This window comes from Puma concolor, chromosome B3, assembly GCF_028749965.1.
Source record: "Puma concolor isolate L17-30 chromosome B3, mPumCon1.1.hap2, whole genome shotgun sequence".
NCBI classification, from domain to species: Eukaryota; Metazoa; Chordata; class Mammalia; order Carnivora; family Felidae; genus Puma; species Puma concolor.
Genome location: NC_141672.1, coordinates 121,059,248 through 121,086,365, shown reverse-complemented (window position 1 = coordinate 121,086,365; position 27,118 = coordinate 121,059,248). Strand labels below are relative to the sequence as shown.

General features: G+C 38.2%; 1 protein-coding gene across 2 annotated transcripts; it reads left to right on the top strand.

The window, feature by feature from the left end:
- The first annotated feature begins 413 nt into the window (after positions 1-413).
- NIPA2 (NIPA magnesium transporter 2) lies at positions 414-27,115 on the top strand. 2 transcript variants are annotated; one of them, XM_025920077.2, is made up of 7 exons: positions 414-664; positions 1,449-1,585; positions 9,156-9,383; positions 10,689-10,745; positions 20,360-20,450; positions 21,846-22,006; positions 25,622-27,115. In XM_025920077.2, exons 3-7 carry the CDS (start codon positions 9,245-9,247, stop codon positions 26,254-26,256), a joined length of 1,083 nt encoding a protein of 360 aa, XP_025775862.1. In that variant the 5' UTR covers positions 414-664; positions 1,449-1,585; positions 9,156-9,244; the 3' UTR covers positions 26,257-27,115. The 2 variants fall into 2 exon arrangements, with proteins under 2 accessions (XP_025775862.1, XP_086567444.1); XM_086711318.1 differs by having other exon boundaries at positions 414-699.
- Positions 27,116-27,118: the final 3 nt, after the last annotated feature.

The window sequence follows — 27,118 nt, the reverse complement described above, 5'->3', positions numbered from 1 at the left end:
GGTCACCCTCGGGAAGAAAGAGCCCCACTTGGAGCCCAATCCCGCCCCCACCACTTGGTTTCGCACCTCCGCGTTCCGGGACCCGCCTCCAGCCTCCTGGCCCAGCCCTAGCTCCGCCCCTTGCCCTCTCGGAGCACCATTTCCCTAGGGATTGCTAGGCAGTCTGCTTAAAATGCAGCTTTACACGGTAACCGCGTAAGGGAATTCGCATTTTAAGCAAGCAGCACACAGTTCTTTGACTTCAATCACTTGCTCGTCGAACCTACTTTGCAAAATATTGCATCCACTCCTTCCTTCATCCCGCCCCGCTCTCTTTGCTCTCCACAGCCCAAGGCCAGCTAAAGAAACCGGAAATCCACAGTAAGGTGGGCCGGGGCGGGCCTTTGCTGCGTTGCACTGCGCGTGCGCGCGCCTCCTTTTGCGTCACTCGACCGCGCCCAGGCTCTCCTCGGCTACTTACAGCTCTAGGTCCCGGCAGCGGTCGCGGGTCATCCGGGGCAGGCTCCTCTCGGCGCTCCCCCATGGAGGAGGCGGCGCGCACGGCTGCAGCCCTGGATGCTCTCACCTCCTACTGGACAGCGTCTAAGGCACTGGCCGCGCGAGCTCAAGAAGGGGCGGCCCGTGCGGCCTGTGTGGGCGTGTGAGCGGAGGTGACCAGGGCCAGGTAGTGGAGGGGACCATGGGCGGCCTCCAGTTGGGGTGAGGTCGCCAGTTTTTAATTTTTTCTTTCAAGCAAGGGCGAAGGGGCTGTGGTCGAATCTGCTGGTCTTGGGTAGGCAGGGGCCCTTCAGGGGCGCCTTTCTCTTCCCTGGGAACACGTGTGTTGTGAAATGGAAGGGCTTTTCCTCTTACCCTGCCTCAAGGAATCCCACTGCGAATTGGGTTGCTATTAAATTCTATGGAAATCTGGCTTGACCCTGTCGGGGCACCAGTTCATTCAGCTCATTCACATAGCTTTCGTTTTGTTGTGAGTTTTAGATTGTTTCAGCTGCTGCGGAGATATTAACTGACCGTTGAACAAGTTTTAGAAGTCAGCCATTGAACATGACTTTTAATTTCCTAACTTTTATAAAGTCATTTAATCCCTCCTTCCTTTTCATAAAAACTCTATATACGTTTAGTTTTGTTTTTGTGTCTCTTTAATTTGTTCACTAGGTTTTTCAATTCGTTTAATACAGGACTACGTTTTCTGTTTTTAGAAATTCTCTATAAACCATATACCTAAGTAGTACTTTTTTTTTTTTTTTAGTAGTAAAAGTAAGATGGGAGAGTAGAGATCTTTGTTTCATTGCAGTAAGCTATCTGTTGAAGTACTATGTTGTTTATGCTTGGTTGAGTAGGTTTCATGTTGGTAAGTAAAAAGAGTATGGAGGCTAGTAGCCAAATTTTTGAAACTGTTTGGTAACTGTTCAGTCCTTTTGCTTACTTATGTATTTTCTTCTTTCCAGGCCGGAGCTACTCTACCAGGGTTTAAAACTTTAAATGAGAATAAAGAGTATTATTTACAAGGAAATGAGAGTGAATAAGTCATCTCTGACCTCTTCCAGCCTTTTTTTTCATAAGAGAGACCATATTAAACTTACATGTAAGTTAAAATTTTAATTTATAACTGATGTTGCTAAATTTGGATTGGAGATTTAAGTTCTGCAGTATTTATAAGTACCGTTTTTAAAAATAATTAGCGGGAAGCCGGGTTGCTTAGTCGGTTAAGTTGGCTGACTTTGCTCAGGTCGTGATCTCACCGTTGGAGAGTTTGAGCCCTGCATCGGGCTCTGTGCTGACAGCTCAGAACCTGGAGCCTGCTTCAGATTCTGTCTCTTGCTCTCTCTGCTCTTCCCCCGCTCGCTCTCACTCTCTTAAAAATAAACATTAAAGAAAACTTTTTAAAAATAATTAGCAAAGTAAGAGATTGGAAAAAGTTAAATCAGTGGAAACCAAACAGAAGTAAAGATTAAGAACTCTAATATTAGTTTTCATTCAGTGTGAGCAGCCCATATAGAAGTAGAGTCTAGTAGACACTTAGGTTCCATTTCAGACTGTATAACTTTCTGTGTGGTCCTCTGCATGTGATTTAACCCCTTGGAGGTTTGGTTTCTTTAGTTGTAAGGTGGGGATAAAGATACCTTCTTCTCATTGTATGTATTAGAAATAATGTGTATCAGTTACCTGGAACAGTGTTTCATAGGTGTTCAGTAAGTAGTAGCTATTACTATTTAGAGGGAAATGATAAAAAAGAATTACACTTGTTTTCAGGATATTTCTTTTATATAAAAATACCCTGCTGTGGTATCCTGCCTACCCTTGTTCACTCAGTGTCAGCCACAGTGGCCTTTCTTTTCCTGGAAAGCTGCATAACAGTTCATACCTCCATGCCTTTGCATTTTTTCTCAGCTTTGTTCTTTTCCTGTCTCTTTCAGGGCTTTACTCAGTGTTATCTTCTCCACTGGGCCTCTTAACCAAACTAGTTCAAATAGAATCCCCTCAACCCAACTCCTCAATGCCCTTAACCATAGTATTTACCACCTTCCAATATAATATTATTATTTATTATTATTTTTTTTTAATTGTCTTGCCCTACCTCCAACACAAGGTAAATTCCATGAGGGCAGGGTTTTGGTCTGTTTTATTCACTGCTATATTCCCATTCCTAGAACATAGTATATATTCATGTCAATGTTTGTTGGTTGACTAAATGAGATAAGCACCTGTCCACAAGAAGCCACCATGAAGGGGATGTAAGTCATATACATAAGTAACCATAATATAGGCTAGAAAAGTGTCCAAAGAGAAGTGTAGGTTTAAAGGCCAAGGAATTCAGAAAAGATTGATTTCTCTGGTTTGTGGAATTCAAGCAGGGCTTCATTGTGGAGGTGCATTTTGAGTTTGCACCTTAAAAGACGAAAGGGAAGGGGCGCCTGGGTGGCTTAGTAGGTTAAGCGTCCAACCTCGGCTCAGGTCATGATCTCACAGTTCGTGAGTTCGAGCTCTGCGTCAGGCTCTGTGCTGACAGCTCAGAGCCTGGAGCCTGCTTCAGATTCTGTGTCTCCCTCTCTGCCCCTCCCCTGCTCATGCTCTCTCTCTCTCTCACAAATAAAATAAACATTAAAAATAAATTTTTTTTTAAGATGAAGGGAGAATATAAACAAAGGTATGGAGGAGGAGAAGGAGTAGGTAAGAATGACAGCAGTATATTGACCTCTGGTGTATCATAGGGTATGTGAATTATAGTATAGGGAAATAAGATTTAAAAGTTAGGTTGGGAACAAATGGTGAAAGGTGTTAGAGGATTACAAAATTTGAACTTTTTGTAAACATTGGGTAGCCATTCTAAGGTTTTAAGCAGGAGAATAAGATAGCACAGATGTGTTTTATAGAGCAGTGTGATGGCATCATTGTTGAAGCTGAATGAGGATTGGGAGAGCCATGGAGATATGAGGCTGTATTTCACAAAGGTATACTCCATATGGTACTCTTGGCCCTTGTATCCAGTTTGGGTAATGAGGATGGTGAAGCCATGGTCAGAAAACAAGGAGGAGCAGATTGGGCAGATGATGATTTACACTGACAGCCTGGTTGGAGCTGTTACTTCCTTGTGTTCCACCTCTGGGTCTAAATGGAGACTCCAGTGGGAAAGGCAAAAGGCTGGATTCTAGCACTGGTTCTGCTACCTTCCCATTTCTTGAGAAGTTGCTTGACGTCTCTGTACCTGTTTTTCTCTTCATGGGGCCCTCACCACATACCTTTCAAGGTTTTGTGAAAATGAAATGTCAAAAATGCTGTGACAAGTTTAAAGCTGTAAATGTACTTCTGTTGGTATATTTTTAAAAAGTATATGACTTTGGTAATTGTGTTGCCTACTGTTAGTCATTTTGCAAAGCAAATCTTAGTATCAGCTTATCTTATAGATGGTAGAATACTAGTCCCATCTTTTCCTGTTACATGTTCTCCATATTTTAGAAGAAGGTGGACCAATTTCAAAACTTTATTTTCTTTAAGATATATTTATTTCATTTTTAACATAACTTGTATTTAATGAAAGTTAGTGTTATAAATATTCGTAAAAGTAAAATCACCTTTGAAAATTAAACTTCAGAAAGAACAATTTGGAAATTCTAAGAGCCTTTAAAAGTGTGCTTAAAATTAAAATGGGTCACTTCAGATCATTTTACTCAGCTGTGGAATCCTTGAGGTCAGGGACTTGTGATCAAATCATCTTTATAACCCCAACATCTGGCATATTAGAGCTGCTCCGCATATGTTTACTGAACAGATGACCACACTATAAATAATATAACAGCTAGAGGAGAGGAGAATGGGATGGGACCTTCTACCTGGTCCCTGTCAGAGGTAGGATGGGCACATTATCACCTGAAGCTTGTCATCTCTGATTTGAGAACATAGTTGAAGTGAAACATACTAAGTTTTCTTGTTTAGCTGTCTTTAAACCTGGCCCTACTTCATAGTATACTCAAGAATAAAACAATCCATTTCAGGGGCACCTGGGTGGCTTAGTCAGTTAAGCGTCTGACCTCGGCTCAGGTCATGATCTCGCGGGTTCGTGAATTCGAGCTCCACGCCAGGCTCTGCATTGAGCATGGAGCCTGCTTAAGGTGTACTCTCTCCCTCTCCCCCTCTCCCCCTCTCCCCCTCTCCCCCTCTCCCCCTCTCCCCCTCTCCCCCTCTCCCCCTCTCCCCCTCTCTCTCTCTCTTTCTCTTTGTCCCTCTCACCTGCTTGTGAGTGTGCCTGCAGTCTCTCTCTAAAATAAAAAAATTAAAAAATGAGCTTTATGTAAGTGAAGTCTGAATTTGGATTTGTGAAGCTATTGGATTGGAACTGTAGCTAAACCTGACTTGTTTATGGGTATCATCTATGTAGGTAACAAAGTTATATTTTATAGATTTCAGAATATTCAAACTATAAATCAGCTTGTTCAGACTTTTAAAAGGGAGGTTTGTGGACCAGAGAACTTTAGGTAGTCACTTCCTCGGTAGAATTTGAATGATAATTAAGAACAGTGCTTCATGATGATAATGGTTAAAGGAGCTGATTTTAAGTTAGGGGGTGCTTTGATGACTATTAGGTGATCCTTGTTCATTGGAATGCAGAGTGGGCTGAAGTGTGTTTGGTAGCTAGGTTTCTTTACTCCCATCTTCCCAGACTTTTTACTGTTACCTTTGCATTTTCACTTACGTATAACACTATCACTTCCCAGCATACTTTGACAACTTTTTACAGTTCGTAAGTTTATACACTGTAAAAACAGTTGTTACATTTTAGGAAGCTGATCTAAATGATACAGCTTTATTTTTAGGGCCAATTATAATTATTCCATTCATCTATATTCACTGAGAAAACCGATATTAAGACATATTTTGAAGCTGTAGGAGCCCAGCATCTGGCAGTCTAGTGAGGAAGACTGGGTCATAAACATGGTTAAGTGAGTCATTTAGAGTGTGCTGGGAATACCATTAAGCACACTTTTTTTGTTGTCATAATCTTTTTATAGTCTCTCTCTCTATATTTTAATGTTTATTTTTGAGAGAGACAGAGCATGAGCTAGGGAGAGACAGAGAGAGAGGGAGACAGAATCTGAAGCGGGCTCCAGGTTCTGAGCTGTCAGCACAGAGCCCAGCGTGGGGCTCAGACTCATGAACTGCGAGATCATGACCTGAGCCAAAGATGACGCTTAACCCACTGAGCCACCGAGGCGCCCTTACAGTCTATAGAAGTAATTCTTTCTGCTAACCATTTTATTCCCAAATTTTCTGCCTCCCCCCTCCCTGCATATGTTTATGTCTCTGTACATAACTGATTGTCACAGTCCAGAATTATTCCAAAGGCAAGCTGAAGTTAAGTTGAAGTTTGGGGCTACCACATAAAGAGACCAATAGTTTATTTGAAATTTGGAAATCAATAACTTTACAGATTCTTTAGCTTCTTTCTTTTCTTATGTGTCTGTGTTAAGGTGGCAACTCAACCAAGGTCATGCACCCAGCTAGAGGCAGGACTGAATCTTCCAAATTCCCTGCCTTGGACCTTTCTCAATGCATTTTCTTCCCTTAGGAGTGGCATTCAGAGGACTAGGGATACTTCTCCAAATCCTTATGAGAAAGATCAGTTCTGGAAAGGTTTCAATTAGACAGCTAATCTCATCCATATTGTATGTGACTGATACTTATAAAACTCGGAGCACCTCCCTGACTTGAGTGTCTTATGTTCTTTCCATGTTTCAATATTATCTTATCCTAGATTGTGGGGTGACTTTGCTTTTGGGACTTGTTAGTTGTTTCTCTCCTGACATCTCTGCAGCTCTTGAGCACTGCAACATGTGTTTTAAAAAACCTTAATATGGAAACGTCCAAACATACATAGTACATAGAGTAGAATAATACAATGAACCCCTGTCTGCCTGCCACCCATCTTTACCACTGATCCCCATTTCTGCAGACAAGTTTTGGTTTTTCAAAAATCTGACGGGAATTTTATATTTACCTGTAGTAAGTCTGTTTAGGTGTGTAAGTTAGTTATCCCAGTGGCATGTAGCATTTATTTATGATCGTACTCATGGTTCATTAAGTCAGCAGGGATGACTCTGTGTTTGGCTGTGCACAGGGTGATGGCAGGGTGCAAAGGGGCAAGCAGAAATATAAAGGTCCTCTTTAGGTCTAGACTTGGAACTGGCACTCCTGTCACTTACACCTTCCCCCCATTGGCCAGCATAAGCCACGGAGCCAAGCCCCAAATCAATGGGTTGGGAAGGACTGTTCTTATGAAGGGTTCTGGGAACCATAATGTGACTCAACAGGCAAACCTAAACACTGGCCCCCTTTGGCCCCTTTTTACCATTATTACAGAACATTATCACCCATTATTTAACTGTCTTTTGTTTGTCTCCCATGGAAGACTAAAATTTAGCTATCACCATTTTATGCATAGAGCTTAGCATAATGCTTAATGCTTATGTTTGGTAAATACTGTTTGAGTGAATGGATAAAGCAATTGAGGGGTTAGGTGGTTAGAGTTATGATGCTTTTGCTAAAAGCCAGAATCTCATAACCTGAACAATGGAAAAAGTTGGCTAGTGGGCAAGGGTTAATGAGTGAGGGTCCTGACTGAATTGTAGATTAGTTCTGGAACTCAGTAGTTAATTTGTGGGACAAAAAATCTCAAGACCTACCAGAAAGTTGGGCTGGCAGTAAGTTATAACTAATCATAAACCTTCTTGCTGAGTAATATCTTTCCCTCTACTTTCTGCACTTTGCTTTAGTTCATTTGTTAGCAGAGTTCATGAGTGACATTTGAAATGTCTTTGATAAGCCTCTGCTCCCTGTCTGGTCTTAGGGTTTGAGCCCTCTAGGTCCATGGCCCTCATGTTCTCCAAAAAGTCCATCAGTATCACACTTGCACTATGGCAAACATCTGTCTGTTAGAATGATCATCCTCTGCTAACAAAATAATGTGGAAGCTGTTTTCTTTCTACACACCCCCAAATAGGCTAAATAACAAATAAATAACCATCTGTTTATATCTACATAGATTTCAAAGAAGAAAGTGTATGGGTGAGAAAATTTTGAGTTTCTCTGTGTAGATTATTTAAAAAGGACATGTTGTGAAACTGGTAAATGTATTTATGAACTAAATTTGTATATTTTTATGATTTATTTTCATTCTGTAGAATATTTTTTCTTAACAGCAAAGTTTTGTTACTTTGGACTGTCAACTAAGACTGGAACCATTATTTAAATATGAAACTAGAGTTTATAAAATTAATTTAAATTTTTAAATTTAGTGTATTGTTTTTCTTTTTTCTTACTGCTTCAACAGTATTTATTTAACCTACAGATATTCCTCTACCATATTTTGCATAGATAGTACCATGCACATGGTATACAATCTCTGGCTGTCTTGCCTGTTCAGATGAGGTCTGGTTTTTTTGTTTTTTTATTTTTTAAAATTTACATCCAAACTAGTTAGCATATACTGCAACAATGATTTCAGGAGTAGAGTCCTTAGTGCCCCTTAGCCATTTAGCCCATCCCCCCTCCCACAACCCCTCCAGTAACCCTCAGTTTGTTCTCCATATTTATGAGTCTCTTCTGTTTTGTCCCCCCCCCCGTTTTTATATTATTTTTGTTTTCCTTCCCTTATGCTCATCTGTTTTGTCTCTTAAAGTCCTCAAATGAGTGAAGTCATACGATTTTTGTCTTTCTCTAATTTCACTTAGCATAATACCCTCCAGTTCTATCCACGTAGTTGCAAATGGCAAGATTTCATTCTTTTTGATTGCCAAGTAATACTCCATTGTGTGTGTGTGTGTGTGTGTGTGTGTGTATACATACATGTGGTAGATAAATATATATATATATATATATATACACACACACACACACACCACATCTTTATCCATTCATCCATTGATGGACATTTGGGCTCTTTCCATACTTTAGCTATTGTTGATAGTGCTGCTATAAACATTGGGGTGCATGTATCCCTTCAAGGCAGCATACCTGTATCTCATGGATAAATGCCTAGTAGTGCAATTGCTGGGTTGTAGGGTAATTCTGTTTTTAGTTTTTTGAGGAACCTCCATACTGTTTTCCAGAGTGGCTGTACCAGCTTGCATTCCCATAATTTTTTTCAGTTTTATTGAGTTATCCCTGACATATAACATTATATTAGCTTAAGGTATACAACATAATGATTACGTATATGTATATGTTATAAAATGATCACAATAAATTCAGTTAACATTTATCACTTCACATAATTATAAATTTTTTCTTGTGATGAGAACTTTTAAGATCTTAGTTACTTTCAAATGTACAACACAGTATTTTTAACTGTAGTCACCATGCTGTACATTATACCCCCAGACTTCTTTATGTTATACCCATATCTGTCACTCCTCTATCCCTGGCTCTGGTAGCCACCAGTCTGTTCCCTGATTCCATGAGTTTGATTTTTTAGTATGGCTTTATATCATGATCCTATCTTTTGCCATAACTGGAAGAGAGATAATTACATTAGTGGTAAATTATCAATAGTAGTAATGAAAATATTCCTTTATGAGAAGAGAAATGGAGTAAATTTTTGAGTTGCATTTGGACTATCACTATCATTCTCTGAAAATCTTGTCTTGTTTTGCATTGTTTAGATTTGAAGACTGCATAACCCTGCCTCTAGCACCAGCGGTTTCTCTGTTTTGTAATCAGTGTGATTTAAAGAACTTCAGTAACAAACGAAATGATCCAGGGGCGTGGAAAATATGACTTTTACATTGGTTTGGGATTGGCTATGAGCTCCAGCATTTTCATTGGTGGGAGTTTCATTTTGAAAAAAAAAGGTCTTCTGCGCCTTGCCAGGAAAGGCTCCATGAGAGCAGGTAGGCTATGCCCTATGTGACTGAAATGATATCTGTGTATGCTTGTTTACTCAGGTTCTTGATGGTAGATGACCACATCTTAATTCCTAGTTAGTATATTTGAAACTTTGAACTATGCAAGCCTTGTAAATGTTTATAGAGAATCAAACATCAGTTACTTTGTAATGAGAAAAATAAAAGTGAGACAATGTCATTAATAAGCTAGCTGTTCACTCCTATAATTACTTTCAAAGTGGAAATAAGGACCAGTGCCCTATTAGCATCCAGTCTTATCTTAAAATTTTGATATTTCTGCAGAGAAGGAAATAAGGGTTTATGAATAGAATCAGAATCTTACTGAAGGCAACATCTTGGGGGATACTCGTTATGATTGAACCCCACTCTGACTTTGGCGCATTCACAACAGCATTATGTTGCATCCTGGCCGTGTTTCATCACTCAGTCTCTGCTTTAGTTCTAGGTCTGGTTCTGACCTCACAGGAAGACCTGCTTTGGTAGTAAACAAAACAAAACAAAACACCTTCTCCCTCTTTCCTGTGCCATCTTTATGGCCAGAGCTAGTCAAACCATCTTAAAATAGTAGCCTCTATTAGAGGTTAGTGGGCAAAGGAGAGAGTATTGGCATATACTGCGTGAACAAGTATATTCCTCATTCTTGTCCTAAGACAGGTACTTGCATTGTCCATGATGGATATGTTTATCAAAGAGTTCATTTGCATTGGCTTTTTCTTTTGGACAATGGCTTAAGTACCAGTTGCTTCCTGGTTTTATTATTTTTATTGGGAAGAAAGTCAAGTAGAAAAGGGTGAATATCCTAGCAGCCCCAGACTGTGATTAATGCTTAACTTTTTATGTATGGTCAATATAAGACCCCTTTCTCCAAGGTAACTGCCTCATAAATGGGGCTAACCCACACCTATATGGCTTATCCACTTTCAGACTAATTCATTTGAAGCTGGACTACTACTTACTGGTTCATTTTCTTTACTTGGTTTATTGAAGCTGAGTTCACGAAACAAAAGAATGAAGTATGGACTGAATATAAGGATTAATTTAATTACTTCACTCAAGGAATGAGGTTTGTAGTATAGTGCAAACCTAAAAATTGTAACATTTTCATTATCCTCATCCTCTTTTCTAAGAAAATCATAAAAATATTATCTAAGAAATCATGATGGAACCTTTATTCAAAGTAATAATCATCAACAAATAAGATGTTTTAAAATCTGTCATAGCTAATAGTTGTCATAAATTTATAAGAGTCTGATAATCTTCCCAAAAAGTGAAATATTTTTTCATTCACAGGTCAAGGTGGCCATGCATATCTTAAAGAATGGTTGTGGTGGGCTGGATTGCTATCAAGTATGTATAGAGAACATTTCAAGAAAATATAATTGTATATTAAAATACTTGCATCTAGTACAGCTTCATATTATTAGCACATTTTAAAACTAATTAAATTCTTCATTTTTATTTTAAAAATTTTTTAGTGTTTTTTGGGGTTTTTTTTGAGACAGAGAGTGAGTGGGGGAGGGGCAGAGAGAGACAGAGACACAGAATCTGAAGCAGACTCCAGATTCCAAGCTGTCAGCACAGAGCCCAATGCGGGGCTTGAACTCACAAACCACAAGATCGTGACCTGAGCCAAAGTTGAATGCTTAACTGACCAAGCCACCCAGGCACCCCTTAAATTCTTGTTTTTTAATGAACAGTACTCAAAATATGTAAAACTTAATCCAGTAAAAGTCATTTAGCAAGCAGTTTAATAGTTTAATTTGAATGAGAAGACTTTCTTTTACCTGTCTGATTAAAACATGTTTAATATACCTGTGTTTTTTTAAATTCTCAGTTTAAGAAGATAAATTTGATAGTAAAAGATCATAGAGGGGCACATGGGTGGCTCAGTTGGCTAAGCATCTGACTCTTGTTTTCAGCTCAGGTTGTAATCTCATAGTTGGTGGGATTGTTGACTCTACTCCAACAGTGTGGAGCCTGCTTGGAATTCTCTCTGTCCCACTCCTCCTTGCGCACTCTTTCTCTCTCTCAAAATAAATAAATAAACTTAAAAAAAAAAAAAAAGATTGTAGAAAACATCCCATTTTTAATTCCTCCCCCTTCATTGACTTTCATTCCAAATTGGAAAACAGGTATCCATTTGATGAGTGTCCATGCTTATTTTGACGATTACCTTTAAAAAAAAAAAGTGCATAGAGGGGCGCCTGGGTGGCTCAGTCGGTTAAGCGTCTGACTTTGGCTCAGGTCATGATCTCCTGGCCCGTTGAGTTCGAGCCCTGCCTCAGGCTCTATGCTGACAGCTCAGAGCCTGGAACCTGCTTCAGATTCTGTCTCCCTCTCTGCCCCTCTTCTGCTTGCTCTCTCTCTCTCTCTCTCTCTCGCTCTCTCAAAAATAAACATTTTTAAAAAGTACATAAAAAGTGATATTTAATTCACTGAGCCTTCAAAGTATTCAGGATTGGGGCGCCTGGGTGGCGCAGTCGGTTAAGCGTCCGACTTCAGCCAGGTCACGATCTCGCGGTCCGTGAGTTCGAGCCCCGCGTCGGGCTCTGGGCTGATGGCTCAGAGCCTGGAGCCTGTTTCCGATTCTGTGTCTCCCTCTCTCTCTGCCCCTCGCCCGTTCATGCTCTGTCTCTCTCTGTCCCAAAAATAAATAAACGTTGAAAAAAAAAAAAAATTTAAAAAACAAAAAAAAACAAAGTATTCAGGATTAAATTATGTAAATGTTCTTATAAGTTTAAGAGCAGTTGAAATAACAAAGAGACTGATTTGACTATTCATTCAACAAATACTGATTGTTTCTTGTATGCCAGGTGTTGTAGGCGCTGGAGATAAACTGTTGAAACAAACAGAAAAATCCTTATGCACATAAGACTTAACATTCTAGATGGAAGACAAATAATAATAAACAAGATAAAGAAATTAAAATGTGTGTGTTAGTGACAAATGCTAACATTTGCTAGGAGTAAGATAGGGAAGGGATGTGAAGGATAGATGGATAAAAGATGTAAAGGAAATGAGGGGGCTAGCCATATGGATATTTGGGGGAGGAATGTTTTAAGCAGGAGGAAACAGTAAATATTAAGGCTATGAGGTGAAGCAAATCTGACCTTTTGAAGTGTGATAGCTCAGAATGATTTTTGCCCCCTGGTATTTACACTTTTGTATAATCCTCTCACACTGAATTAGTGCTGGCCCAGTGTGGTGATAGGATGCAAAAGAAGTTGTAATGTGTGGCTTCTGAGGCCAAGTCACCAAAAGCCTGTGGCTTTGCCTTGATTGCTTGGGTTGCTTACTGAGGGAAATCCAGCCTTCAGATGACTGCAGCCCAAGCTTATATCTTTGACTATAAACTTCTTGAAAAACCCTGAGTGAGAAGTACCTGTTGATCCCTTTCTGAAGTCTTGACCAATAGAAGTTATGAGAAACCATGAGATCTTGACTATTAGAAAATATGGCTTGTCTTTTAAACTGCCACATTTTGGAGTGCTTTATTAATGCAGCGCTGGATTATTAAAGCCTCAGGTAACATTAAAGAGGCAAGAACAGCAAGAGAGTGAATGTGGGGGAAGTAGCAGGGGATAAGTTCAGGGAAGTAATGAGGGTGGGTCTTGTACATCACAGAAATGACTCTGACTTTAATGTGTGGGAAGTCACTGGAGACTTTTGAGCAAAGGGGTGACATGATATGCCTTAGGTTTTAATAAGGTCTCTCAGGCTACTGTGTTGAGGAATAGACCACATAGGGGAAGAAGCAAGAAAACTGGGTGGGAGGTTATTGAAATAATCAGGTAAGAGGTGGTGATGGCATGGACCCAAGGGAGTTGAAGTGAGCGTGTTAAGAAGTGGTAGAATACTGGATTTTGTTTTGAAGATGAACTGATAAGATTTGCTGAAAACAAGTTAAAAGGTTGGATAGAATATAAACTCTTAAAAACATGAAAGATCCAACATGTAATGAATTACCTAGCCAAGATCAGAGAAAGGCATAAAGCTCAGAATGATAAGCTGAAGACACTTCTGCTCTAGATGTAATTGCAGACTTCAGAGCAGGTAGGTAGGAGAGAGAGTGAACTTTTGAATTGGGCTAATAAGGGTCAGAGTCAGGTGCTGCTAAGAATGGAAACCAGGACAAGATTATTGTATTGGAATTATAAAAACAAATAAAAATTAACTACATGTCTTTTACAAGATGCACTTGTAAAACAAGGATATAGAATGGCTGAAAGAGAAAGATGGAAAAACACCTGAAGAAAGTATGCTAGGTAAAATATAATTCAAAGCATAAAGATAAAAGGTTCAACTTCTCAGGAAGCTTTAACAGTTCTAACTTTATTTAATAATATAGCCTTGAAATATTAAAAGCAGAAGTTGACACAGGAACAGGGGAAATAGACAAATCCAACACCATATGGTGAAATATTAATATAACACTCTCATAGGGTAAGCAGAGTAAAATTGTTAAGTCTATAGAACATTTGAAGAGCAAATTTAACAAACTTTTTGGACATGTCATTGATCTACATTGTTTTCAAGGGCATATGGAAAGAATATTTATACAAATGGACTATTTGCTAGACCATAAAGCCAGTCTTAAAGTTTTCAAAGGATTTAATGGAGTGTTTTCATAGATCATTATAATTACCTTAGAAATCAGTAACAAAAAGAATACATACAAATCCCTATGTGTGGAAGTTTAGAAATACACTTATGTACTCCATGGTTTAAAGAAGTCAGAATGAAAATAGAAAATATGTTCAAATTTTAGTATGTTGGTGCCCAATGCAAAATATCATAACTTGTGGACTATTACTGAAGTTATTAAAATTTACAGTTTTAAATAAATATAATTAAAAATAAGAAAGGTGAGGCATCTAGTTCAAGAAAAAAAGAAGAAAATGTAGAAGGAAGTAAAGAGAAGAGCTAAAATTAAATAGAAAACAAAAGGTATTAAAACCAACATTTGGGTTTATGATCTAAATAAAATTGATAAACCTTTTGTTGAAACTGATGGAGAAATAGAGAAGGCAGAATAGCTGGTAATGTAACTAGAGTTTTGTAGATACCAACAGGATGTTTGAACAGTTTTATCTCAGTAAATATAAGAACTTGGATAAAATAGGCAGACTTCTACTAACTTAGTACAATTGGGTCTATAGTTTTAAAACCTTTGCATACATTAAGCCCTGGGCCCAGATGGTTTCATTGGCAAGTTCTGTGGTCATTTTTATTTATTTATTTATATATTTATTTATTTAAATTTTTTTAATGTTTATTTTTGAGAGAGACAGAGTGCAAGCAGGGGAGGGGCAGAGAGAGGAAGACACAGAATCTGAAGCAGGCTCCAGGCTCTGAGCTGTCTGCACAGAGCCCGACGTGGGGCTTGAACTCAGGGACTGCAAGATTATGACCTGAGCGGAAGTCAGATGCTTAACCAACTGAGCCACCCAGGCGCCCCTATTTTTAAAAGAAATAATTGCAATTGAGTAATTTCCTAATAATAGAAAAAACGGTATACATTCCCCTACTCTTCTTAAAAATCTAGTATAATCCTAATACCAAAACTTGACTCTGTATAAGAAAGGAAAAATAGTCTAGTCTCATTTGTGAACATATATGCAAAAATCCTAAATAAATTATGAACAAACTAGATTTATTTTAGGGGGGTAAAGTTGGCATAACTTTGGAAAACCAATCACTGTAATTAATGATGTTAATAAATTCAGAAAAAGCATCATTTCAGTTTACCGGATTTTTATTCAGCAACTATTCATAACTAAAAAACCATTTCAAATAAGTCATTTCAAGACCAATGAAACCAGAACAATCAAAATAAGCACCAAAATGAAATATTGAAGGCTTTCTTTTTGAAACTGGAAACAAACAAATGACTTCTCGTTACTCCTTCAATATCCTGAAAGAATTTCATAATAAATGCAGTAAGGCAAAGGGGTGGAAATAGAAAGAAATATATAAACTTATTATTTATTGATTGTATGATTATGGGTATAAAAATTCCAAATTATGTACAGATAAATTATAAAATTAAGATTTAGCAAAGTGGTGTTGGGTTACGAAGTCAACATACAAAACTTAGCTGTGTTTCTGTATTATCAGCAACAATTAGAAAATGAAATGTTAAAATGGTGTCATTTGCATATAATTCTTAAAAACAAGAATTATTTAATTCTAAATCTAACAAAAGATGAGAAAGATACTGATGGAAAAAATGAAATCTTATTGAGAAAAAGACAAATACAAGGATATATTATTTTCATGGATTGAGGATTCCTTATTGGAAAGTCAACATTCCTCTCCATAGTGACAGGTTAAGTGCTATTCGTTTTAAAACCTATGTGCTTATGTGCTACATGGTAAGTTGATTTAAAAATTTGAGGGGCACCTGGGTGGCTCAGTCGGTTAAGCGTCTGACTTCAACTCAGGTCATGATCTCACAGTCTGTGAGTTCAAGCCCCGTGTCGGGCTGGTGCTGACAGCTCAGAGCCTGGAGCCTGTTTCAGATTCTGTGTCTCACTCTCTCTCTGACCCTCCCCCGTTCATGCTCTCTGTCTCAAAAATAAATAAACGTTAGAAAAAAAAATTTTTTTTTATTTGAATGGTAATACAGAAGTCCAAGTAAAGCAGAAATACTCTTTTTTTTTTTAATGTTTATTTTTGCGAGACAGAATGTGAGCGGGGGAGGGGCAGAGAGAGAGGGAGAGACAGAATCTAAAGCAGGCTCCAGGCTCCGAGCTGTCAGCACAGAGCCCAGTGCAGGGATCAAACTTAGGAACTATGAGATGATGACCTGAGCCGAAGGCTGTTTAACCAACTGAGCTACCCAGGTGCCCCTAAAGCAAAGATATTCTTAAGAAAAGGTGAAAGGATTTACTCTACTAGGTATTAAGATTTATTATGAAGCTACACTGAGTATGGTACTGTGCCAAAATACACAATAGACCAATAGAAAAGAATGGCGAACCCTAAAACCCAAAAACAGTATATTTATTGCAAAGATGATATTGAAATAGAGAAATGTGCTTTTCAGTATATATTATTGTAACAATCCATATGGAAAAAAATAAGATTTGATTTCTACCTCCATATATAAAAACTTTAGGTGGTTTATAAACTTAAATGTGAAAGAGAACACTAAAGAATTTGAAGGATAAAGAATTTAAAGAAAGATCTCCCATATAAGAGATGGGTGAAATAGGTGAAGGGTATTCAGAGTACACTTAAGGGGTGCCTGGGTGGTTCAGTCCGTTGAGCGTCCTGGTCTTGATTTCGGCTCAGGTCATGGTCCTGGAGTTGTGGGATCAAGCTCTGTGGCTCTCTTCTCTCTCCCTCTGCCCCTCTCCCCCTCTCCCCCACTCTTGCGCTCTTTCTAAAAAATAAAAAAAATTTTTTAAGGTACACTTAAAGATGAGCAGTGAGGGGCGCCTGGGTGGCGCAGTCAGTTAAGCGTCCAACTTCAGCCAGGTCATGATCTCGCGGTCCGTGAGTTGGAGCCCCGCGTCAGGCTCTGGGCTGATGGCTCGGAGCCTGGAGCCTGTTTCCGATGCTGTGTCTCCCTCTCTCTCTGCCCCTCCCCCGTTCATGCTCTGTTTCTCTCTGTCCCAAAAATAAATAAAAAATGTTGAAAAAAAAATTAAAAAAAAAAAAAAAAAGATGAGCAGTGAATAATGTATAGAATTGTCAAATCAGTATATTGAACACCTGAAACTAACAACACTGTATGTTAACTATACTGTAATTAAAATTAAAAAATAACATTTCTCAAGCAAGTTGTAGGAAGCACTATCAAGAGTTTAAAAGAATGACAAGGCAAATTACAGAATGTGGCAAAAAAAGTGGTTGTAATATTTTGCTGATTTAACTCAAAATTACTAAATATTAAGTTGATATCTCATGGATATCAAATTGTCAACACTGTGGAAAAAAGGGTTGATATAAAACAATACAAAAGTATTCCAAACAATAGCTTATCAATATTTGTTCCTTTGATGGGACTTTCTCATGTAACTTTGATTCGTGAAATGATTTCATTTACAAAGCTATTCTTTGATATTGCCTCAGCTTTTAGCTGTTGTAACTTTATTGTGATGTTTTCTTCTGGCACTTGCTTTACCTTGGATAAAAACTCTTAATTTTTTCACATTCCTCTTTTTCCAGATAGCACCTCTTTGCCACTAGTTCCATTTCATCATGTCCTTGTGACTTTCCAATATTCTGAAACTCCTCCAGTTCCAGGGCTTTTTTTTAGCACACTCTATTACATGCCTAGGGAAATTTTTATTTTTGTTTTTTTTCTGGTTGTTGTTTAGTTAACCTAGAGCAGTTTTAGGTTTAAAGCAGTATTGAGGAGAAGGGACAGAGATTTCCCATATGCTCCCAGCCCATACACATTTATAGCCTCTCCCATTATCAGTACCCCTCATCAGAGTGGTGCACTTTCTACGGTTGATGAGCCTACACTGACACATAACAATCACCCGAAGTCCATAATTTACATTAGGGTTCACTCTTGATGTACATTCTGTGGGTTTGGAGAAACGTATAATGACATACATCAACTGTTACGGTGTCATGCAGCATAGTTTCAATTGCCCTAAAAATCAGTGAGTCTTGGGGGAGAGGGGGGTTGCAAATACATATACATTAAAAAATAAAATAAGGAGCACTTGGCTGGCTCAGTTGGTTAAGCATCTGACTCTTGATTTTGGCTCAGGTCATTATCTCACAGTTCCCCCCGTTGAGCTCTGTGTTGACAGCACAGAGCCTGCTTGGGAGTGTCTGTCTGTCTGTCTGTCTGTCTCTCTCTCTCTCTCAAAATAAATAAATAAACTTAAAAAGAAATATCAGTGGGTCTGTTTTAAACCTTCTATTTTCCTCTTCCAACTCCACTGGCTTCCACACTCTCAAATAGTGGTAGGCCTTCTACTTCAGAGAGATCATAAAAGCCATTAAGAACTCCCTCCATTTCCCACACCAAATCTGAAATCTTACCTTCTTTCTCATCCCTTTTTCTCGTTACAAAGAAAAACGTCCTCCTCCTGCTTAGGCTAGCCCCTCCATCTGTGTTCTGGATTCACTCCCCTCCACCTTGTCAAAGACTCTCCTGCCTAGGGCAATTTTTAACCCACAGAAGATTTACATCCAAAATATATAAAAACTTACCTCAAATCAGTAAGAGAAAACAAATAGATTTACTGGCAGAGAGGAAAAAAAAGTTGACCAGCTTCTCCATTAAAAGATTTCCTTTGTCCAACACATGAAAAGGGAAAATGCAAATTGGAAGAATAATAAAATAATCCCATTCCCCATTAACAGATTAGCAAACTTCTAAATCTGACAGTACCACCAAGTGGGACAAAGGGAGCTCTGTTACTCCACTAAGTGAAATTTGGTATAACCATTTTGGAAAACAGTAGCCATGAGTGATCTTTTTCTATAAGATCACATCCTTCCCTTGCATAAGATTCCCCAGTGGCCTTTCAATTTAGATGAAATCCTTGTCAGGACTCACAAAGGACTTGTGCCATATGGCCCTGGCTACCTCTGACTCCTGGGCTACTCTCCCCTTGCTCATTCTATTGGAGCTGTCCTGCCTTCCTTGCTGTTCAGACATGCCAGACATTGCCTTGAGTCAGAGGTTTTTTTTGCTGTACTTCCTGACTGGGACATTCTCCCCCCTGGATAGCTGCAGGTAAATATTTCACTTCAGACCAGACTGTCTAAAAGTTTCCTATCAGAGTGCCCATGTTTGGCACCACGATCCTGCCCTCAGCAGCACTCCATTCCTTTCTGTCACTTTGTTTTTCTGCACTGCGTGGCTAATCACTTGACCTTTATTTTGCCTGTTTTCCCTCACAAAATGTAAATTTTAGGAGAACAGTATCTTTGTTTGCTCACTGCTGCATTTCCTGATCCTACAACAGCATCTGGAACATTGTAGGTACCTAAGGATGTCCTTCGAATATAAGAGTTGGGTTTTAAAAAAAGAAAAAGCGGGGCGCCTGGGTGGCGCAGTCGGTTAAGCGTCCGACTTCAGCCAGGTCACGATCTCGCGGTCCGTGAGTTCGAGCCCCGCGTCGGGCTCTGGGCTGGTTGCTCGGAGCCTGGAGCCTGTTTCCGATTCTGTGTCTCCCTCTCTCTCTGCCCCTCCCCCGTTCATGCTCTGTCTCTCTCTGTCCCAAAAATAAATAAATACGTTGAAAAAAAATTAAAAAAAAAAAAGCTAGTGAAAAAGACTTGGGAGAAGTGCTTTTACACCAGTTTTAGCTGCTTTTAATTGATTTGTGTTTGTTGTCATAGGATATAGGTATCTATTAAAATTTTATTTTAAAAAATCTGTAAGCATAAATTAGGTCTCTTCCAGTTAAAATTACAGATTTGTTTCTAATTAGTTGGAACTTTAGTGTTGATAATTTACAGAAGAACCTTTATGAATAGCTGGGAGAAAATAAATTGCTAAATACAATTGAAATCGTACATAATATATATACATATATAATATATATTATAGATATAGTACATAATATATAAATAGTACATTATTGTGTGTGTGTGTGTGTGTGTGTGTGTGTGTGTGTGTATGACCCTTCAACAACATGGGAGTTAGTGGCACCAACCCCCTGTGCAGTTGACAGTCTACAAATAACTTTGGACTCCCTAAAAACTTTACTATTAGTGTGCTATTGACCAGAAGTCTTAACCAACAACATAGTTAATTAGCATATATTTTGTATGTGATATGTATCATACGTTGTATTCTTAATAAACTAGAGAAAATATTAAGATCATACAGAATACATCTACAGTGGTTAAAATGTACATGTAAGTGGACAAAGTTTAAACTCCTGTTCAGTTCATGGGTCAACTCTAAATGAAAACAAAATGCAAGCATTTCCATTTTGAGTGATTTGTTCCTGAGTTTCTTTTGTTGTCTATCTCCCAAGTGGGAGCAGGTGAGGTGGTCAACTTTGCTGCATATGCCTTTGCACCAGCCACCCTAGTGACTCCGTTAGGAGCTCTCAGCGTCCTAGTAAGGTAAGGACACTACATTTCATATGTAGAAACAGCAGTCGGTATTTTAGTCCATGAAGTATTCAGTACCATCTAATTATACATGCTCAGAATAATTTATATTTAAACAATCTTGAGAACTTTTTTTAAGCTGTGTATTAATTTGCTTTTAAAGGGTTATCTTTCGTGCATAGGCATGCTGTCGATTTGGGAGAGAAAATGCATCTATGCTTTTCATGCTTGTATTCAGAGCCAATGATAGTTCTACTTTTATTACAATTTTTTAAAATTTCAAGTTGGACTTGTTGGAACATTTATCATTTGAGACATGTACACTTTGATAGATGATGGTTGATGATAAATCAGTTTTTATACCTACTACAGAAAATCAGTGATTTGGTGCAAGATTATGTGCCTCTGAAGCCTGATTCGGGGTACTCATTTGGAGCAGTCCAAGATTTGTCCTTTTTGTTATCTTAATGCTTAGCCCCAATAGCTAATTAGCTTAGCCCCTAATAGTTGAAGTTGGATTTGGGCTACTATTCTCAAAGTTGATTAATAAGTTTTCTTTTAATTTTTCTCCCCCAAGATAGTCTGTATATATATATATATATATATATAAATTGATATTATGTAAATTACATAATTTTTCAAGATACTATGTAATATATAATGATATATTATGGTACATTGTCTTTTACCCTGAATTTTCTGTATATTATACCATTATATTTATAGGTTTACATTATATTTTTAGATTTGGATTAAACTGGCTATAATGTATTAAAATTTGATAACTTAGGGGTACCTGGGTGGCTCAGTGGGTTAAGCATCCGACTTTGGCTCAGGTCTTGATCTCACAGCTCATGGATTTGAGCCCCGTGTTGGGCTCTGCTGACAGCTCAGAACCTGGAGCCTGCTTTGGATTCTGTGTCTCCCTCACTCTCTGCCCCTTCCCCATTCATGCTCTCTTTATCAAATAAACATCAAAAAATTTTTAAACTTGATGATTTAATTAATAGACAAATTATTACACGAACACATAGGAAGTATGCATCAACCAGTATGGATAAATAAAGTTGAGCCAATTTTAAGTATAAAATTTGGGTTTGGACTTATATTCTTAGGCTATAAATGCTATAAAATGCTATAAAAATGCTATAAATTTGTGCCACAGCTCCACTTATTGTAAGTTTCATATTTTCTACAGTAGAAATACGGTAACTATGCTGGTTTAGTGTATGATGAAACCAGTGTTTCTCTGGAAACTTTCATTTTAGCTTTGTCTGAAAGCCAGAATCTTTACAAGTTCACAGTGTTTTAGTTTTTTAATAACTTAAAATTCTGAGTTGTGTTGATATTTAAATATGAGAAAAGTGTGATTATTTTAATGTTCCACACTCCTCTCCACCATTTTAGTGCCATTCTTTCTTCATACTTTCTAAATGAAAGACTTAATCTTCATGGGAAAATTGGATGGTTGCTAAGTATTCTAGGATCTACAGTTATGGTCATTCATGCTCCAAAAGAAGAGGAGATCGAGACTCTAAATGAAATGTCTCACAAGCTAGGAGATCCAGGTAAGAGATAATAAAAGCTGTATCAGTCTTACTAGTTTGCTTTTTTATTTAGTTTTTATTTTAACTAAAATTTTATGTGCATGTAAAGAGACAAATTGTTCTACATAGCTTATTATGAAAAACAGTGGTCATTTTCCTCCCCTGTCAGCCCCTAAACCCTTGTTTATTTTGTTCTTTTAACTCTTTGTCTATAAATAACGTGCTTATATTGCTGCTAGTCTCTTTGGCTTTAGGCATCATCTGTTATATCTACTACCTGTTGAATGTACTTAGTTCCGTGTAAGTGATTTATTTATAATCACTACATAACTTTTATTCCCAGTTTAAATTTTTTTTTTTTCAACGTTTTATTTTATTTTTTTGGGACAGAGAGAGACAGAGCATGAACGGGGGAGGAGCAGAGAGAGAGGGAGACACAGAATCGGAAACAGGCTCCAGGCTCTGAGCCATCAGCCCAGAGCCCGATGCGGGGCTCGAACTCACGGACCGCGAGATCGTGACCTGGCTGAAGTCGGACGCTTAACCGACTGCGCCACCCAGGCGCCCCTATTCCCAGTTTAGACATATGATATGTTGTGATTTCTTCTCCTTTACTAATAAGTATATTGTTTGATAACTTTTCTGTGAATATACCAGTCCATCTTGAAGCTTTTCTCCAGTGGTCTTAATTCTCCCCTCAGAAATTTCAAACACATTAGGTATTCTGCAGTTTCATCTCTTTTGGAAATCTCTGCCAGAGACTCTTTTGGCCTTAGTCTAGACTGGTATCTTGAGGGTGCTAGCACATTCGTCATTCTAGATTTTCCTTCATCAGCATTGTAGAGGATCCCCTCCACTTTCTATTTTTTCTTGGCTCTGAATCCTGGTTTTACTCCTTCATTTTGGTTGGAACCACTGTTGTAGGTGAGAAGAAAGGCACAGAAGAGATGAGACTTTTTGAGACTTTGTATATATTAAAATGCCTTTAATCTATGTGACCTCATTGTCTTCTCACTTCCAGTGTTGCTGCTAAGAAATCAAACACAGTTGATTCTTTATCTTTAATATGTGACCCATCTTTTATCTTTAGAAACCTTCAGGATGTCGTCTTTGCTCTTGTCATCTGAAATTTTCCACTGATGTACCTAGCTGTGGGCCAGTTTTATCCATTGTCCCAGATACTTGATGGATTTTTTTTAAATCTGGAAATGTGTATCTCACTCTAGGAAATCAGTTTGTCCTTTAATTTTCTTTGTTTTCTCTTTGTGAAATTCTTATTCTTCTGTTGATTGGACTTCCTTGATTGTACCATGACTTTTCTTATATATATTTTCCCTGTTTTTACCATTTTTCCTTTTAGCTCTGTGTCCGGAGAGATATCCTCAGTTTTGTCTTACAGCTCTTTGACTTTTTATTTCTGCTATTTCATGTTTAATTTCCAAGAGCTTGCTTTTATTCTTTGGTGTGTGTGTGTGCCAAAAAAACACAACACAAAATTTACTCTCTCAACATTTCACATATATGTATGGTCAACTACATGCATGGTGGTAAGCAGCAAGTCCTCAGAGAGTCCTGGTTATTTTAAAGTTTTTCTGCAAACTTCAACGTCAAGATTATTTCTGGGCTCCATTTTTTCTTTTGTTTTCAGTCATTTAGTTTTGTCTTTTGGCAGTTCCAGTTAAATGCTGGACATACAATATTAAAAAGTGTAAAGGCTCTAAATGATGTTTTATTCCTTCAGAGAGAACCTAAATTTCTTCTGTCGGGCAGATACAAGTACAGATTACTTTTAACTTAAAGTGTTGCTTCTATCTTTTTAGGGGCTGGTATCTTTCCATTTTGCTTATATTCTTGATCAAAGTCCTTTTCTCTCAGCTGATAGCCTGGGATGTTTACTTGGACCTTCCACCTTGGTGAACTTTGAATGGCAGTGTCTGTGTTAGCATTCCAAGATTGCAGGCCTCTTGACTCAGCTCTCTTGCTTTTTCACCAGGCTGTCCACTTGGCTTCTCTAACCTAGGCACGTGCAGCTTCTGTGCCTACAAATGCCTTAAGGGGAGTTGCACATAGAAATTTGGGCTCACTTGTCTTCAGTTCCTTCCTTTCTGGAATCTTGGTCCATTGTGTCCTAGCTGCTTAGGCAGCCCAAAATTCCAAGGTTTATTTTTGCCTAGTCTACTGAAACTTCCACATGCCTCAAGTCACCACTTTCTGCTGGCCTTTATGCCCATCCTTACTCCCTACTCTAGAACTGGCAGTCATTGCAAAGGAGAAAGCAGAGATGAGTGTGGACCTTACCTTTTTCTCCAATTTTGCCCCTTCAAGTTCTGGTTGCTTCTCTGGTATTTCACCATTGTTTTTTTCTGTTTGTTTTGGTGCCTCTCCTGGTGATCCTTGGCTGCCTTCTGAATGTCGGGCTTGTCAAATCCCCAGCAAAGTCTCCTCCTTGGCTGCCTGAGTCCTGGGAGTTGAGTGGGACACGGGGAGTCAATGGCATAGACATTTACCTTACCCTAAAGTTCTGTGTTAGTGTGGTACCTTCATACTCAACTGGCCCAGAGTCCTCCAGTTCACTGTGGAAGGAAGAACAGTCACTCAGATGTTCAGAACTGAGCAGGGATTCTGGGATCATAATTTAATAGACTTTCAGCCAGGCCTCCTGTTTCTCAGTCTCCCCTTAACCCCACTTCCAGAGATACATTGTATCTTTGGAAAGTTCTGTGCTGCAAACTGAGTTACATTCTAGTCTTTGATCACTGCTGATGTGGGATTCAGCTTTCGTGGATATGCTTTATCAGTTATGAGTTATCTTCTGCTTTTTGGCTTCCATAATGTTACTGTCATCTCCTTTTACCTGTTCTTGTTTTTGTACATTTGCTTCTTTAAGAATCCTATTACTATTTATTTATTAGCAGAGTTTAAGGAGTGACTGCTCAATTTCCTCATCTTAAAATGCAGATGATAGTATTGATATTATTGGGTAGTTGTGAGGATTAAATGAATTAATCAGTGCAAATTTCTGAGAAAAGTGCCTGGCCCATGGTGCTACACAGTTGTTTGCTAAGTTCAGTTCTCCATATTCAACGAGAACCCTGACAATACTTTTCAGATTCTCTTATTGATTTGCTGTTTACCCCAGTGTTTGTCTCTAAATATTGTCTCTAAATATTTAAAAAATTTACTCCTTTTAGGATGAACTTTATAACTGCTGTTCTTTTCAGCATCTGTAAATTGTTGAGTGTTCAAGATCATCTCATAATTTCTCTCCACTAGTTTCTGATTATTTCCATTCTTGGAATTAGAGCATTCCAGTGGGTAGGAAGTAGTAAGATCTTCTAGAATAGGTGGCTGTGAATCATTCTGATGTTTCCTATGGTCTAATTATCATGGGGCCTGAGATACTATGTTAAAAATGTTAGTGGTATAACAGTTTGTGAATATGAAGCACGTTATGGTGCTTCCAGTGTATACATTTAACTAAATTTTTATGAGTGTGCTTTTGCTAGGGTAGCAAAAGAAATCTAATACTTATTTTAGGGACACACCTTTTCTCCTTTGTATTGAGTTTTGGATTCTCAGGGGTTTCTTTTAATACTTACACCATTACTAAAATAAGCCTTTTCTTGCCTCCTCCAGGTTTTGTGGTCTTTGCAACACTTGTGGTCATTGTGTCATTGATCTTAATCTTCGTGGTGGGACCTCGCCATGGACGGACAAACATTCTTGTGTACATAACAATCTGCTCTGTAATTGGAGCATTTTCAGTCTCCTGTGTTAAGGGCCTGGGCATTGCTATCAAAGAGCTGTTTGCTGGAAAGCCTGTGCTGCAACATCCCCTGGCCTGGATTCTGCTGCTGAGCCTTATAGTCTGTGTAAGCACACAGATTAATTACCTGAACAGGGCTCTGGATATATTCAACACTTCCATTGTGACTCCAATATATTATGTATTCTTTACAGCATCAGTTTTAACTTGTTCAGCTATTCTTTTTAAGGAGTGGCAAGATATGCCTGTTGATGATGTCATTGGTACTTTGAGTGGCTTCTTTACAATCATTGTGGGAATATTCTTGTTGCATGCCTTTAAAGATGTCAGCTTTACTCTAGCAAGTCTCCCTGTGTCTTTTCGACAAGATGAAAAAGCAATGAATGGCAATCTGTCTAACATGTATGAAGTTCTTAGTAATAATGAAGAAAACTTAACCTGTGGAATTGAACAACACAGTGGTGAAAATGTCTCCCGAAGAAATGGAAATCTCACAGCTTTTTAAGAAAAATGTAATTAAAAGGTTAATCTATAATTGTGTTATAAAGTTAATTTGAGTATCAGAATGTGTCTGAAAAAACATTGTTCTCAAAAAATGTTCTCTAGAGACAATCTTTTTTAAAGTTTCACTGATTTGGACCAAGAAATTACTTTTCTTATATTTACATGATGGTAGCTCACTAAAATGACCTCAGTACATGGCCAATTTCTATTAACATTGTATTATTATAGAGGTATTTTAAATTTTCCTTCACCAAAATCTAAATGCACTGACAGTTTTAAGTCTATAAAAATGCTGTATTTTTTCATTGGTGATGAAAATCTGAAATGTACATTTGTCATCCCCACTCCATCAATCCCTGACCATCTGAAGGCTTTTTGATTTAAAAAGGAACAAAATCTTCCTAATACATTATCCTGTGATTTACCTTACCTGTAAAAATGACTCCTGTTTGATGACTTAATTTTAAAATGTTAAAAGAGAAACCTAAGTTACTAAATGAAGAAAAACTAATTTACAGAAAAAAAAAAAAGAGGGTAGGAAGTTGCCTGAGGCAATGTTTCTCACACTGTGACTTACCACCACACATTTGATGGTCTTCCTATTCCTTGATGGCACCATGCTAAACCAGCGCATCCTGTGTCTGTCAGACTACAGCCTGACCAGTTTCATTCTTCACTTACTCTAATCCCTTGATACCTGGAACCTTGATTACCATTTTACATCAGCTCTTGTACTTTTCAGTATATTTTCATAATGAGTTATACTGTCATTTAGATCTAACAACTCTGGGAAATAAAGTCAAAAGACTAATTTCTTAAATTTAGTTCATGTTATAATAAAAAGAAAAATTGAAACAGTTCTC

Excerpts from the sequence above, each read along its gene's own strand:
- NIPA2 (XM_025920077.2), top strand. The coding sequence starts at position 9,245 with ATGATCCAGGGGCGTGGAAAATATGACTTTTACATTGGTTTGGGATTG. Across the intron at positions 10,746-20,359 it reads GTGGGCTGGATTGCTATCAA|TGGGAGCAGGTGAGGTGGTC; the intron begins GTATGTATAGAG and ends CTATCTCCCAAG. Across the intron at positions 22,007-25,621 it reads TCACAAGCTAGGAGATCCAG|GTTTTGTGGTCTTTGCAACA; the intron begins GTAAGAGATAAT and ends TGCCTCCTCCAG.